The sequence below is a fragment of the Moschus berezovskii genome, chromosome 15, assembly GCF_049115385.1.
Source record: "Moschus berezovskii isolate FMDL1 chromosome 15, NW_MosBer_1.0, whole genome shotgun sequence".
Taxonomy (NCBI): Eukaryota; Metazoa; Chordata; class Mammalia; order Artiodactyla; family Moschidae; genus Moschus; species Moschus berezovskii.
This window is the reverse complement of record NC_142474.1, coordinates 24,845,514-24,860,456: the sequence shown is the minus strand read 5'-3', so window position 1 is coordinate 24,860,456 and position 14,943 is coordinate 24,845,514. Positions and strand designations below refer to the sequence as shown.

The 14,943-nt window shown below is 43.7% G+C and overlaps 1 protein-coding gene across 2 annotated transcripts in view; it reads right to left on the bottom strand.

Moving 5' to 3' along the window:
- Positions 1–14,495, bottom strand: part of CASS4 (Cas scaffold protein family member 4) — a 40,477-nt gene extending 25,982 nt beyond the window's left edge. Inside the window, exons 1-3 of one of the 2 annotated variants that reach the window (XM_088843894.1) lie at positions 14,099–14,495; positions 13,716–13,790; positions 11,289–11,494 (exon numbers count right to left, since the gene is read on the bottom strand). In XM_088843894.1, the coding sequence (XP_088700020.1) occupies positions 11,289–11,333 (45 nt within the window). In that variant the 5' untranslated portion in view covers positions 11,334–11,494; positions 13,716–13,790; positions 14,099–14,495. Of the gene's footprint in view, positions 1–11,288; positions 11,495–13,715; positions 13,805–14,098 lie in introns of those variants that run through there. The other variant, XM_055434422.2, reaches the window with a different exon arrangement.
- Between the last annotated feature and the right edge of the window lie 448 nt (positions 14,496–14,943).

Below are 14,943 nucleotides of genomic sequence, written 5' to 3'. Positions count from 1 at the left end.
GTAGAGTTTATATGAGCTGAAGTGGAACAGTTTCAAAAACAGAGTATTATTATTTGACTATGTCATGCAGCTTGTGGATCTTAGCTCCCCGACCAAGGGTTGAACTTGGACCTGGGCAGCAAAAGTTCAGAGTTCTAACCACTTAACCACCAGAGAATCCCTGAATGCTAATATTTTTAAATGAAAGATGAGAAACTGTGCAGATGGACGACATCTTTCTGGAAGAAGACCTAAGTCATTGGGGCTCCCCCTCTAGCTTGGGGAACCGGAAGCCAGGAAACCCTAGAGATCTGGGATTAAAGGAAAGCATGCTTTCAGCCCATGTTTACTGGTACATTTTCAGTTTTTAAAATCACACGTGCATGTTTTGATTTTTCAATTCAAGAATCTAGTATAAAGAGGGTTCTGTTCTGTTGGAAGAAAATGGCTTCTGTGTTGGTGAACTTGCGCTCCTACTTGTCATGATCATTGTTCTACTTCCAGACTTGCTAGATGGGGACCTTGACCAAGCCAGTCTTCATCTCAGCCCAAAGCATTTTGTCACATAAAAGCATCTTGCACCTGGGGAGACCCTTCATGAACTTCCGGGATAACTCACACCATCAATGGCACTCTCATTGTCCATCCATTCAAAGGACCATTTACAGCATGAAAGATGCTGAGAAGTGTTTGGACCATTGTCAAGAAGTAGCTGATTTTGTCAGTGTTTTTTTCTCCCCAGCTCCTTGAGAGTAGGACTACAGCACGAAGATCCCCAGGGAAGGCAACAAAGACCTACCACTTAGATGCAACAGGGTCAGGGACTTCCCTGCTGGTCCACTGGTTAAGAATCTGCCTTCCAATGCAGGAGATATGGGTTCGATCCCTGGTTGGGGATTAAGATCCCACATGTCACTGGGCATCTAAGCTGGTGTGCCAGAGCTAGAGAGGACTCTGTGTGCCACAATGAAAGCTCTTGCATGCTGCAACTGAGACCGGATGTGGCCAAAAAAATCAATAAATAATATTAAAAATAAATGCAACAGGGTCTAACTGCAGGTGTGTTAAGAATCACAGAAGTTGGGACTTCCTGGTGGTCCGTTGGTGAAGAATCCACCTGCCAATGCAGGGAACACAGGTTCCAACCTTGGTCCAGGAAGATTCCACATTCTACAGGGCAACTAAGCCCGTGGGCCACAACTACTGAAGCCTATGTGCCCTAGAGTCCATGCTCTGCAACGAGAGAAGCCACTGCAATGAGAAACCCGCACACCACAACTAGAAAGCAGCTGTGCTCGCCACAACTAGAGAAAGCTCGCGGGCAGCAAAGAAGACCCAGCACAGCCATAAATAAACAAATAAAATTTGAAAAAAAAATCACAGACGGTTAGTCTGGAAGAAGCTTTAAGGTTTTTCTGGGCTGGCCCAGGCAAGTGAGAGAGGCATGGAATGAGTTTCTAGACAAACGGGGGAAGTGGGCTGCCTTCGTCCCCATCACGCCCCCTCCCCTGTGGTCAACTGCAGAATGACATGTCCTGGGCACAAACACCTGGACCAGATGGGAGGCTTCCTTTGAGGGGACTGTTCCCAAGACCAGAAATGAAGGATGAGCAGCCACAGGACACTGCAGCTGTGCACTTCATGCATCTAATATAGGGGAAGGTGTTTAACCATTTGTTACTTTCCCTGTGCGTGGAGTTGTATTATGAGGCCATCGGGCCTCCTCTTCTTTCTCTTCTTTAAGTTATCTTAACTTTTCTTTCCTTTCATGAATTTCAGTAGCTCTCTGTAGCCACAATTACATTGAAAAGTAGAATTCCACAAGTTACAGGGAACTGAGAGTCACTTAACGTAGCAAGATGGTACATTTTGCAACCAGAACTTGCCTGGAGATTGGCAACTCTATTAAATTATTTCCTTTGAATGTGTCATGCCTAAACATGGGTGCTGCAGAACTTGAAACACTGTGGCTGCAATGATCTGCATTTCATTTTCAGAAACTTTTAGACTTTTTTTTTAATGAAGTGAGAGCTAAGTAATTTCTTGCCTCATCCCCACAGTATAAAGAAGAGTAGTTTCTCTTGTTTTTTTTTTTTTTTTAACTTTGCAAAGTAGTTAAATGAGAGATGCTGAGGGAAAACTGCTGTCTTTCTTGTGCTTAATATTAATTTGCTTGGATGGACTAGGAAAATAACTGGCTTCCACTCCACTTTGAGGAAAAAGTTGAAAAGTACTGTATGGAAAGGCTCCAGAATGCAGAGAAAGTCATCTGAAGTTATTTAACTGAGATATTGAAATACCCTTTTCCAGATTAAGAGAAACAGGACTTTCCTGGTGACTCAGTGGTAAAGACTCCACCTGCCAATGCAGGGGACACAGGTTTATTCCTTGGTCTAGGAAGATCCTACATGTCAGAGAGCAACTAAGCCTGTGAGCCACAACTACTGAGCCCATGCTCTAGGGCCCGAGAGCCGCAACTACAGAAGCCCACTTGCCCTAGAGCCCATGTTCTGCAACAAGAGAAGGCATCACAATGAGAAACCTGTGAACAGCAACAAAGAATAACCCCCACTCGCCTCAACTGGAGAAAGCCGGAGAGCAGCAATGAAGACCCAGTGCAACCAAATAAAAAAAGAAAGAGCATGGTAAGAATGTATCAAAAATATTAAAAGAAAAAAGAGAGAGAAACAAATAAAAGAAAGTTTCCTTGTTTTCTCAACATCTCTAAAAACAATCCTGACTATGTGAACAGGCACAAACCTTAACTGATTTCTCCATCATAACGTTGAACTCTGATCTTTTCAGCTTTGAATTCTTCCTGATGGTTCAGGAAGATGTAAAAGTCTCTCACATGGGGACTTCCGTAGCCGCAGAAGGCATTGTCGACTAATAAGAGTTTGAGGAAGAGACAGTGGCCAGAAAAAAATTCCAAAGCCACTGAGTGGAAATGAGGTGTTTTCTTCCCTGATGCCTGAATAGTGTGGTTATCCAATAGATTTGGGTCTTCACCAGACCCAAATGTTTGAATATACTTCTCCTATTCATGGGAACTTTGCTAAAATATGCTTTCCCTGCTTCACTGATTTGACACTTATTAAGCACCAACTGTATGTCTGATGTGTATTGGGGGAGCAAGGTGAACAAGTTTCCTTAATCTAAGCTCAGGGTTGAAATGATGCAACAATGAAGATCTCCCAGATCTTCTAAGTAATTGATCTTTTTGGATGTGGCCCAAGACAGGTTGGTATTGTACCAAACTGTTTTTGTAGCCTGTAGTGCCCTAGAGACACAGCATATTTGATCATCCATTCCCCAAAGCCCCTCCCCACCTCCAAGTTCATTCCTTGCTAGACAAGTCCCTGAATTTTTGTTTAAGATACTTGGTTTGGGGAAAAGAGTTGTTGAGAGCAAAGGTGGGCCAAGGTAAGTGGTTGGGATTCAGCCTTCTCTTGTGAGAAACTTGTGGAGGGAGGAGGGCAAGCAGCTGAGAATTTCCTGGATCTCAGGACAGGACCCTCATCTGAAAGTGTAGGGTTCCCATCCAGCTCTAACCCACACCTCCTGCATTTTGCACAGTTTCTTCTCTTCTTCTTATCTCCTATTTCGTGAAAGTCATCAGAGGAATTAAAGAAAGTGACAGGTGGGATCTTTTCCTATCTCATCTTTTCCTTCCTTCCTTTTTTCCAGCTTTCAAAGGTAAAGGGAAGGAATGCCATGGAGACCAGAAAAGGTGTTTCATGGCCTTTGAGCAGTCTGAAGCAATTACACCACCCCTATTAGGGGAAAGCTTTGTCTAAGACTGTGCTTCTTAAACTTCGTGTTCTATTAACTGCATAGGAAAGGAAAAAAGGAAAGTGAAGTTACTCAGTTTTGTCCAACTCTTTGCAACCCCATGGACTGTAGCCTACCGGGCTCCTCCATCCATGGGATTTTCCAGGCAGGGGTACTTGTGTGGGTTGCCATTTTCTTCTCCAGGGGAACCTTCCCGACCCAGGGATCGAACCCTGGTGTCCCACATTACAGGTAGACGCTTTACCGTCTGAGACACCAGGAGGGGTGACTATTAACTGCATGCTTCTTATCATATCTGTGTGCTGTTTGTATACTTTCTAACTTAAAGAACAATATTAAATTAAGCCAATTAAAAAAAAAAACACTCTCCCAAAGCAATATGACCTATGAAATTAAAGATTTGATAAGCCAGCCTTTAGTTTTTTCCCAATGCACATTAGAATACATAGCTAACATTAGCAAATGTTCCATCTATGGACCACACCTAAAATAATCTTGTGTGACCGAGGTCAAAGTCCCTGCAGGTTGTGGTTTTTCCATTTGATTGATCAGGAAGAATTCAAAACTGGCCCAAGTTATTTAATAGATTGCAGAGAAATAAGTGAAGGTTCATACTTGTTCACGGAATTCTCCATTGCCTAGGGTCATTTTTAGGATTGTTAGGAAAACAACAAGACACCTGTGCTTTAAGTTCTTCTCCCATTCTGTTAGCAGGAATTTTTTCCGGGTTACCAGGTTTATTCATTTTGTTGTCAGTAATGAGCCACAGACAAACCAATTGCTAGCCTTACAGGAGACACCACAAGGAAGGTTATAGACAATGTGCTCTGCACCTGTCTCTGTTGATTTCTTGATCCCTTCATTTTGGTGTTTCCCAAAGTATAGAAGCCACTTGATGTTTTCGCTGTTAGTAATTGATTCTCATGCTCTTTGAACCTGTGAGTTTAAATTCTCAACCCAAGTGAACATTCTCTTTTAAAATATTTCTTTCTTTCTTTCTTTATCTGGCTACAACAGGTCTTAGTTGTGGTGTGCAGAATCTAGTTCCCTGACCAAGGACTGAACCAGGGTCTGCTGCCCTGGGAGCTTGGAGTCTTAGCCACTGGACCACCAAGCACCTTTCAGCTTTTGTTAACCAGATGTCAAATATCTCCAACAGAGAAGCATCCTACTGCTTTCTTACACCAGTTCTCCCCAACTCCAACCCCCAAATGATAGGCTGCTGTAACAAATGTGTGACAAACAAAACTGCTGTTGCCCTTGTGAAGCAAAGGTTAGTTCCCTGACCAGGAATCAAATCCATGACTCCTGCCCTGGCAGTCCAGAGTCTTAACCACTGGACCACCAGAGAAGACTTGAGAAGCAATGGTTTAAAGAAAAAAACAACCAGTTCACTAATTTATAAACTCATGGCAAACCACTCTGAATAGGCAGATGGGTCGCCTGGACTCGCCCAGGATTAACACTTCCTTGATGCACCTTAAGACAAGGCAAAGCCTCCCTGGGAGGAGCCGCCCTCTCCCGCGCAGGCGCACATGCTGCCCTCTAGGTCCTAACTCTCTCCTGGCCGTGGGCACACAAGAGCCCTCGCCCATTCTGCTAAACACATGGCTCATGAGCACTGCATTTGGAAATGGTTCCTAACAGATGACTTCCCCTTTTTGCAACTCATGTTGAAGTCTTCGAGTATCACTCGTAGGGGCATTTTTTTTTGTTGTGACTAGCCTCCCACCTTCCTCCTTTGAAGTTATTTCCCCTCTTGTCATTTCCTCCCTGAGTCATCACGGTTCCAAGATGACCACACATGTTTCTACAGCCGCTTCCCCATTCCATTATCATGCAGGCCACTTTCCTTTGAAAAGTCTCCTAGCAGATGTTTTTAACTTTAGGGGTAAGCTCGATGGTGTTTTGTTTTGCTTCCTCCCCGGCTCCATTGCCACCCCCCGCCTACCCACCCCCACCCCCCCGCCCCAGCAAAGTGAGCTCTTTAGTAAATACCCTGTTAAGGGAATTAAAGGTTATCAAACAGGGGAAAGAATAATATTCTGTACTGGATTTTTAATGCTAATGATGATTTAATAAGTATTGAGAAAGGGGACTAAACCTTTTTTCTCTGTGGCATTAGAGCAACATATGGCTTAATATTTGTGGAATGAAGGAAAGGATTTTCAACAGAAAATGGAAATAAAGTTGGTGAAAAATAAACATCAGTTTCTTGGGACTTTTCTGGTGGTCCAGTGGTTAAGATTCTGAGCTTCCACTACAGGGGGGCAAGGGTTCAATCCCTATTCTGGGTACTTCTCTCTCAGGCCACTCTGTGTGGCCAAAAAAAAAAAAAAAATCGGGGGTGGTGGGGGTGGGAGGGAGGTTCAAGAGGAAGGGAATATATGGGATATATGTCTCCTTAAGGCTGATTCACATTGTTCTATGGTAAAACAATTATCCTCCAATTAAAAAATTAAAAAAAAATCAGTTCCTTAAAAAAGAAAACTGTTTAGCACATGCAGTTCATTAAAAGCTATTTATACCTTTATTTACTCTTCATTCTGTTCACATTTCCTGACACTTTCGAACACCAAATGTCTTATTTTTTTCAAAAGACAGAGCGAATGATGCTTCTCTGTGTGCACTAAGAACAGCAGGGTACCATCCGAGATGGAAAAGGAAGCCCTGCTTGGTCTCCTGACTCACCTCCTGTTTCTGCTCTCTCCTACTGACTGTCCGTGGGCACCCAGAAGCCTGAGTGATCTTTTAAAAGGTAAGACAGCTCGTGTCACCTTCTGCTTTAAACAGGCCACTGGTTTCCGCTGCAGTCCAAGTTCTTAGTCCAAGTTCTTACAGTGTCGACGAGACCCAGTGTGCACGGGACACTGCTGACCCCTCAAATGTTGCTTCTGACACTTTCTCCCCTTTTGACTCTTCTCTAACATCACTGGCCTTTTCACCGGCACTCTGCTCTGCTGAGTTAATTCCTGCCCTTGCATTTGCTGTTCCCTCTGCCTGGAATACTTTCCCCATCATTCCAGTTTCCAGAAAAGCCCTTTCTGTCTATCACCTCTGTCCGGTCACCCTGTTTTGTTTTCTTTAGGGCAGTTAGCAGCATCTGAAATCATTGTGTCCCTTTACTGACTTACTGACCTTCTGACCCCACAGGAATGTTGGCTCTTTGTTGATCACCCTGATCCCCAGAGCTTGATAACCATGTGTTGGGTGAAAGGATGACAGTGAACCATGAGCTGTGTTTTCCACTGGGTGCTGTGTCGGCTTGTCCTGCCTTGGGAGGCAGGTGAAGGGGTCACGCTGCTGGATAAGGTCAGAGGGAGGCCACCGGTGCTTATGTCTATGACTTCGGTTGCAAAGGCTCAGAGCTAAGGCAACATCTGATCACGGGAGAAGGAGCGGGTGATCTCAAGTGTCCAGGTTGAGAGGTAGGTCAGGTTGGGGCCAGGAAGGGGTTAGGAGAGCTGAGAGTCAGGGATGACCTCTGTTCTCAGACATCTGATAAGCAGGAAGTACCATTCCTGTCCTCAAGGCTGTGTTGTAAGGGCTCTGCACGCCTGTTAACCTCCCATTCATTCACACACATACATACACCTAGGTGTTTCTTGAATACCTACTATGTGTAGGCACTAAAGATGCACCACTGAGGGTCTCCCTGGTGGCTCAGTGGTAAAGAATCCACCTGCCAATGCAGGAAACACAGGTTCTGCCCCTGATCGGGAAGATCCCACATGCCATGGACAGCATAGCCTGTGTGCCACAACTATTGAGCCTAGAGCCTGGGAGCCACAGCTACTGCAGCCCGTGCATCTAGAGCCCATGCTCTGCAAGAAGAGAAGGCACCATAATGAGAAACCTGCACTCCACAACTAGAGAGTACCCCCGCCACTCTCTGCAACTAGAGAAAGCCCTTGTGCAGCAAAGAAGATCCAGCACAGCTATAAATAAATATATAAAGTTGCAGCGCTGAATGAGAAAGCCCAGATCTATCCTTGATGGAGTTGACTTTCCAGAGCGGGACACAATCAATCTCTCATCTGGATAAGAGAGGCTGAGATGGATGGTGAGATGATGCAGTGGGTGTGTAAAGGGAAGCGGTTTAGATAGGGTGGTGCAGAGAGGCCTCTGGCTGGCAAGATGCTTGAGAGGAGTACCCAGTGGTCCAGACACAGGAAGAGAGGAGCACGCCCGGCCAGGAACAGCAGGGGAGAAGGGGAAGGAATTCGCTGAGGGAGGAATTCATCTCCAGCGGGGGAGCTGGTGGGAGTGGATCGCTATGACTTCAGAGCTTCTAAAGGTACAAGGAGAGCCTGCAACTGCTCCCCACTCACAGAGCCTCAGTGAGCATTCTTGCCGAGAAGCACCAGAGCAGGAGAGTCTCAGCGACTGCTGGACACTCTGACACCACCCTAGCCTATCAGGGTCTAAACCAACCCCGGAAATGTTGGTGGTTTTTTTTTTGAAAAACAATTCAAAATCTTCCTCCTTGACTGAATCTGGAACCATTTTACTCAGAGGTGCAATGGAGCAGGACCATTTGCTTTTCCACTGAAGCTGAAATCTGAAATGCTGAGAACATTTCAGGACATTTAAAAGCTCTTAAAACATAAATATGATTTCAATCAGTTCTCTGGACCATCCACCTTTCAGTAACACAATGAAGACACTTGTCTTAAAATTCCCTTCAGAAAACCAAGTGAGCAAACAGCCTATAGCTCTACTCATAAGAGAGGACGTCTAGACTGTAGAGAAAATACTACAGAAAGTAGGTTTTCAAATAGTCGAGATTCTCAGAAAATGATGGAAAATAACCACCATGCTTATTTGACCCAGGATTCCTCTTTCGATTTCTGGACATTCACTCCAGGGAGGCAAAGATGCTATTTTCAGTATTCACTTCTAAGTGTGTGGACATGTGCATGCACGCACACACACACGTACTCAGAAGTAAACACAATTTGCATTACATTTAATAAAACCACTTATTCATCTTGTCTTTTAGACCTAATTTTCTAGCTTTTCTTGAATGAGTTGAACATGGAGCCAGTCAGCTACAGTCCACTAAGAGGCTGGATTTACCAGGTTGGCAACGCATCATGGTCTCTATTTTTGTTGCAGTCACACTGTTTGAGGTCAGTGTTTGCTAGCTCTAATTTTATCACGTTTATTTTTCAGTTTTTCTCTTCATTTAATAAGACAGTTTGGGGAAACTTAATAAAAGTCAGACAGTTACACAGAGTCTGCTGTGCACACAGGTGAAATTTTACTGACGAGGAAGTCCAGGTTGGCTGTTAAGCAGCAACACTGCGGGACAGCCTGAGAGGGCAGGCTCTGCTCGCCTCCCGACGTGCACAGGCAGACATTGGGGCATGAGAGGTGTTGGGGTGACCCGAATGAAAAGCAGGGTTGCTTTAAAGTCAGATGCCCTGATGCGGGGGACCACTCCCATGGCATGACCCCTTTAAGTACTGTGTTACCATCTAATCAGAAGCTCCTAAACAACAGTGTAGGCATTAAAAATACTGAGGTAGATCAACAGTGCTAAAACAGACGGCATTTTAATACATAATTTTCACTGTGAAAGACAAGAAGCCCCACAGATATTCAGTTACTCCCCCCACTCTTGTAAAGTCATTTTTAAAAGTATATTATTTGTGTATTGGTGGTTTTGTAGGAATGCTGGGGAAACTGTGAGGTGAGGCTGCCTTAGGACTGGGAGTGGAAGACTTGGGTTCTTGCCCTGGGACTGCCCTTACCGGGTGGGGGCATTTGAACAAGTTCACATATCATTCATCTAAGACTTGGGTCACCAAGTCTTTGGCCTTTGGACCAAATCCACATGACCAGTGCAAGAGTTCAGAATGATTTCATATTTTTAAAGGGTTGTAAAAACAAACAAGAATATGCACTGGAGATCAGAGGTGGCCCACAGAGCATAAAACACTATCTGGCTCTTTATGAAAAGAGTGTAGACCACTTGCCTAAGGATCAGGATATAGTGAGGTGGTTAAGAGCTGGGGCTTGGGTCAGTCTGCCTGGTTGGTTCCTGGCATTCTGCTTACTAGGAAATGACTTTGTCAAGTCGTTCCAAGGTCATCTGTCCTCATCTGGTCTACTTTCCTCATCACCTCATGGAGATGGCGAGAGGATATAATAAGAAAAAGCCAGCAGAAAACTCAGTGCCAGCCTGGCAGATGGACAGTCAGTAAGGGTCAGCTGTTACTATCTGTATAATATCGATAATAGAATTTCATGGGGATGCTGAGACTATCAAATATATGTTACATGAATATATATATATATATGTTAATCACATGCTGCAAAGTGCTGTAGAAACAGGACAGATTTAGCGGCCCATAAATAAAAATAAGTCTAAATCATAAAAAATATATTTTTATCAGAGAAAAAAATATTCATAGAAAATATTCATATTTCTGGATATTCATAGAAAATGTCAATGTTATAAAAGAAATAAAAAGTAGTGGATTGTTCTAGATTAAGGTTGACAGAGACCTAACAAACAAAATGTGTGATCCTGGAATGAGTCTGGGGTTAGAAAAACAAAACACACACACACAAAGACATAGTAATAGCCAAAAAAGCTAGAAAGGATATTTTTGGATTTCTGGAAAATGTGAATGTAGCCTGTGTCTAAGTATATATAGGTTTATATATAAATATAAATAGATCACGAATGTGATAAAGTGCCTGGAATCAGTGAATCTAGGTAAAGGATAATGCACAAGTTTACTGCATTTTTGTTTCTGTTTTCCCAGTGCTTTAAAATGTTTTTAAAGAAAATAGTTGAGTACAAAACTCGAGGATAGCTAATATACATAAGAGAGGCTGTCATGGGTTATTCAGCTGTAACTTTCACTAATGACACCTATGATTATTATTGTAATAATAAATATCACATATTTAATCATATAAGCAAGCTTCCCATTTCATAATTGCTTCATTTCTTTTTCCTGTTCTACTTAAAATTTTTAAAAAGATGTAGCAAAATAACCCTGACCTTCACTTTCCTTGTGTCTGAGCAGTTTTTTTTTTTTTGTTGTTGTTTTTTAAGCAGTCATTTCAACTTTCTAAATAGCAAAACCTTTTTGATCCCTGCCACAGACTTGAGCTCTGCTCAGGCATAATCAGTACAGAAGGTAACATGAAAACAGCATAGGAAGGCCTGCTGAGGGCTCAGGGCCGGAGCAGAGACCCGTGTCTTGCTCAGAAATGTGTTAGAAGGTGAATGGGCACAAAGAGATGGGTTGTGTTATCAATCATGTACACTGAGTTTTGCTAGAAAATAATTTGCATCCATCTCTGAGTCAGACTGGTAAGGAGCTTTACAGCACATATATTTTCTGCACTTAAACTCCCATGAAACTTTCCCCTCTAGAGCTTACACGTTACTGTTACATTTTTTACTTCATCAGAAACTCAGCACTCAAGTCAGCCGCTGTCCTTAACCCCAACAGACAGCTCCATCTTCTGCCCCTGCAGACCGCCCGGCCACTCACCTTGGGCGCTCCGTCCAGGATGCCTGCTCCTTTCATGTTGCTCATGTGAACCAGCTCCTCTGAGCCCAGCAGCTGATATCTCTGACTTCAGAGGCGGTTATGCAATGTCACTGCATGCCTCTGGCTGGTTCTCAGAAACTGAATTCTACGGAGCTATCTGACAGCACAGGAAATTGTCAGAATGGTTCTCCCAGAAGGCAGACTTTCTGGAAAGGAGGAGAAGAAAAGAGGTGAAGGAGGGGAGATGAGAAATGGAGGCCACCCTCACTCCTCAGTGCCTAACGTCTATGAGTAGAGACTGTCACACATCTGCTCTGCGAAACCGCAAAAGGGGAAAAAAATAGTCTTCTCCTTTATAGGGTGAAGTTCCTACTTTGAAAAGCTGAGTGTATGAACGCATGGCAATCTCATTCCCTGAACGTCGTGGAACAACTCCCACTGGACAGACCAAACTTATTTCTCTGATTAGAGGCCGCCAGGACAAATTTCTGATAGTGGTCAGTGTTTCTTTCCTCTTGCCCCTTAAAACTTGCCCTGCAACAGCCAGAGAAAACGAGTCTGGGGATGGGGGAGCGGTACCCAGGAGACCTCCTCCCACATCTTTCCGGGTCAGGCACACACTTCCCCTTGCTCCAACCCCCATTGCCCACCCCCTGGTCTTTGGGTGCTGTCTCTGCAGCAGGGCTATGCTGAGCATTTGTCAATACAAGTATATTATCTCTTAAATCTCACCCGCCCACCATCTGAACTTGAAGCCACAATGCTAGTTCATCATGCAATTCAGTACAACTTGCTAAATTGTTCCACTTTCCTTGTGTGAGTGCATGTTTAGTTGCTCAGTCATGTCCAATTCTTTGCCACCCTTTGAGCTGTAGCCCACCAGGCTCTTCTGTTCATGGGATGTCCCAGGCAAGAATACTGGAGAGGGTTGCCATTTCCTTCTCCAGGGGATCTTCCCCATCCAGGAATCGAACCTGAGTTTCCTGTGGCTCCTGCATTGCAGGCAGGTTCTTTCCATTTTCCTTAAATTCAGAAGAAATATCCAGAGAGGACCTACAGGGGCGCAAATGGCTTGCTAGGCATGTTGGCATTTTTATTCCATGTAAACAAACTGGTGTCCATCCTTCCGGCCAGGCTCAGGTTCCATCTCCAATGAGCTATCTCTCTTCCCATCCCGTGATTATAGCACTTACTGTCCTGTCTGCTGGTTGTCCTGTCTGAGCACCAGGAAGGATTTATAGGTGGAAAGAGCTGATTTCCGGTGGGAGACAATCTATATTCTAAATTGTTACCTTTGTTGGAACTTCCCTGGCCAAGTGGTCGACATGTTATCAGTCCAGTTCAGTTCAGTCGCTCAGTCGTGTCTGACTCTATGTGACCCTATAGACGGCAGCCCATGTTATAGATGAGAGCAAATAAGAGGGAAGGAACAACGATCACACAGACCGTCACAAAATGACTGAGCAACAAGCTCAAGGTGGAGAGGAGGACAGAGATAGGAGAAGAGGGAATAATCTAGGAAAGGCGTCACATGGAAGGCAAGGTATGAGAAGCAGGGGCCGGTCAGTGCAGAGCCTGGACTAACAGATGCTGTTTATCTTTTACAGGTACATATCCTGTTGATCCTGTTTGTCTTTACAGATGAGACAAATCGTTAAAATGGTACTACTGCAGGTGATACTTGTGAAGCAAAGGCTGCTGCAAAATAGCAGATGGTTTTAAATATGAATCTGGACAGTCCGCTCAGGTGTACTTGTTTGCTCCTGCTTTCTTCTGGCTTTACCAGCTCCTCTGTGTCGGTGACCTCGGGTCATAGAGCACCTTATAAGGAAGAGGCAAGCACTGTCCAGCTGAGGCTGAGGTTCGTGTTTTCAGAGAGCAAATCTATGAAACCCAACTCTGATGCCTCTTATGTTTAGAAATGGAATGATGTTATGATTGCATTTTTAAAAGCCCTTATCTCTCAGAGATATACACTGAAATATTTACAGACAAAATTTGAAAGTTCAAAATAATTCAAGGGGAAAGTGGATAGAGGTAATTAGAACAATACTGGGCATGAGCTGAAAACTGGGGAGTCTGAGTGATGGATCCATGTGGATTCATTGTACTGTACTGCTGATATTGAATTTTAAAAAGTAACAGCTTTATGAACATATAATTCACATAGACCCCTCGGAGAAGGGAATGGCAACCCACTCTAGTATTCTTGGCCTGAAGAATTCCATGGACGGAGGAGCCTAATGGGCTAGTCTATGGAATCACAAGGGGTCGGACTTGACTGAAGCAACTAACACTTTCACTACTTTAACATACCACAGAAGTACGATTTAGTGGTTTTTTTTTCTTAGTATATTCAGAGTTGTGCAACCATCTCCACCGTTTAATCTCAGAACTTTTTCATCACCCCAGTGAGAAAGATGATACCTATCAGCAGTCACTCCTTTTTCTCCTCTCCACACTGGCAACCACTGTTTTCTATTGTATTGTTGACTTCTGCATCTATTTGAAAAAAAGTAGAAAGGCTAGACAAAGGCTAGACACTTCTTGCTCAAGTGATGAGCAGATACAGACTATGAACCCAAGTCTCCTGGAAAAGACAACAGATAAGATTTCACACCAATTCAAGTTTGGATGGTTCCCATCACCTTGGCAAATTCCAGACAGCAATTCTTCCCAGTACTGAAGGGATGACCCTGAAGGTCCCTATACAGATTGGAATGCTGTCATTTTCATGTCTTTTTCAAGGAAAAACAGTCTGAACCAAAAGACAAACCTAATAGGATTTGACCCTAAAATTAAATACTCACCCCTGCATAGATATTCAGTGTGGTATTTTGTGAATGAGGGGCTTGACTTCTCAGACTCGTTTGATCAGCTATGATTTTTCTGAATGGAAAGCTGTAGACATTTTGCTGACGTCCATTCATGTTCACATTTTAACTCAACATTGCGAGAGTTGATTATTCTAGGAAACTGGGTTGTTTTTGCAATATCCCACAGACCAAAGGTTGAAACAGCTAGAATTAAGAGAACCAAGTGAGAGAGCTTCTAATAAGGTAATCCCCCTTCTCTTAAGTAATATGCTGCTAAGAACAGTATTTTAATTATTTGGACATGCCGGGTCTTAGTTGAGGCACACAGGACCTTTGATCTTCATCGCGGCATGCCAGATCTTTAGTTGTGGCATGTGGGATCTAGTTTCCTGACCAGGGATCAAACCCAGGCCCCCTGCATTGACAGTGTGAAGTCTTAGCCACTGCACCACCAGCAAAGTCCCCAAGAACAGAATTTTGAGTTGAGTTTCTTTTCAGAACTTAGGGAGTCTGATCATTTTCATAACTCTTAATAAATGTGCAGGAAGGCATATTGTTTTGTGTACTGAGCTCTTTTTCATATGCTTTTATACTGTTTTTGTGTGGACTTTCAGCCATCCAGCTGTATGAGTGTCAGTTCAATACCTGATTTATTAAAGTCCAGCCAAACACCAGACTCAGAATGTCCAGAGCATTAAATGTCTGGCAGGACATTTCAGACTGTGCTGCTTTACTTATTTTTTAAAAAGTCTTTATTGGTTTTGTTACAATATTGTTTCTATTTTATGTTTTGGTTCTTTGACCAGGAAGCATGTGGGATCCTAGCTCCCTGACCAGGG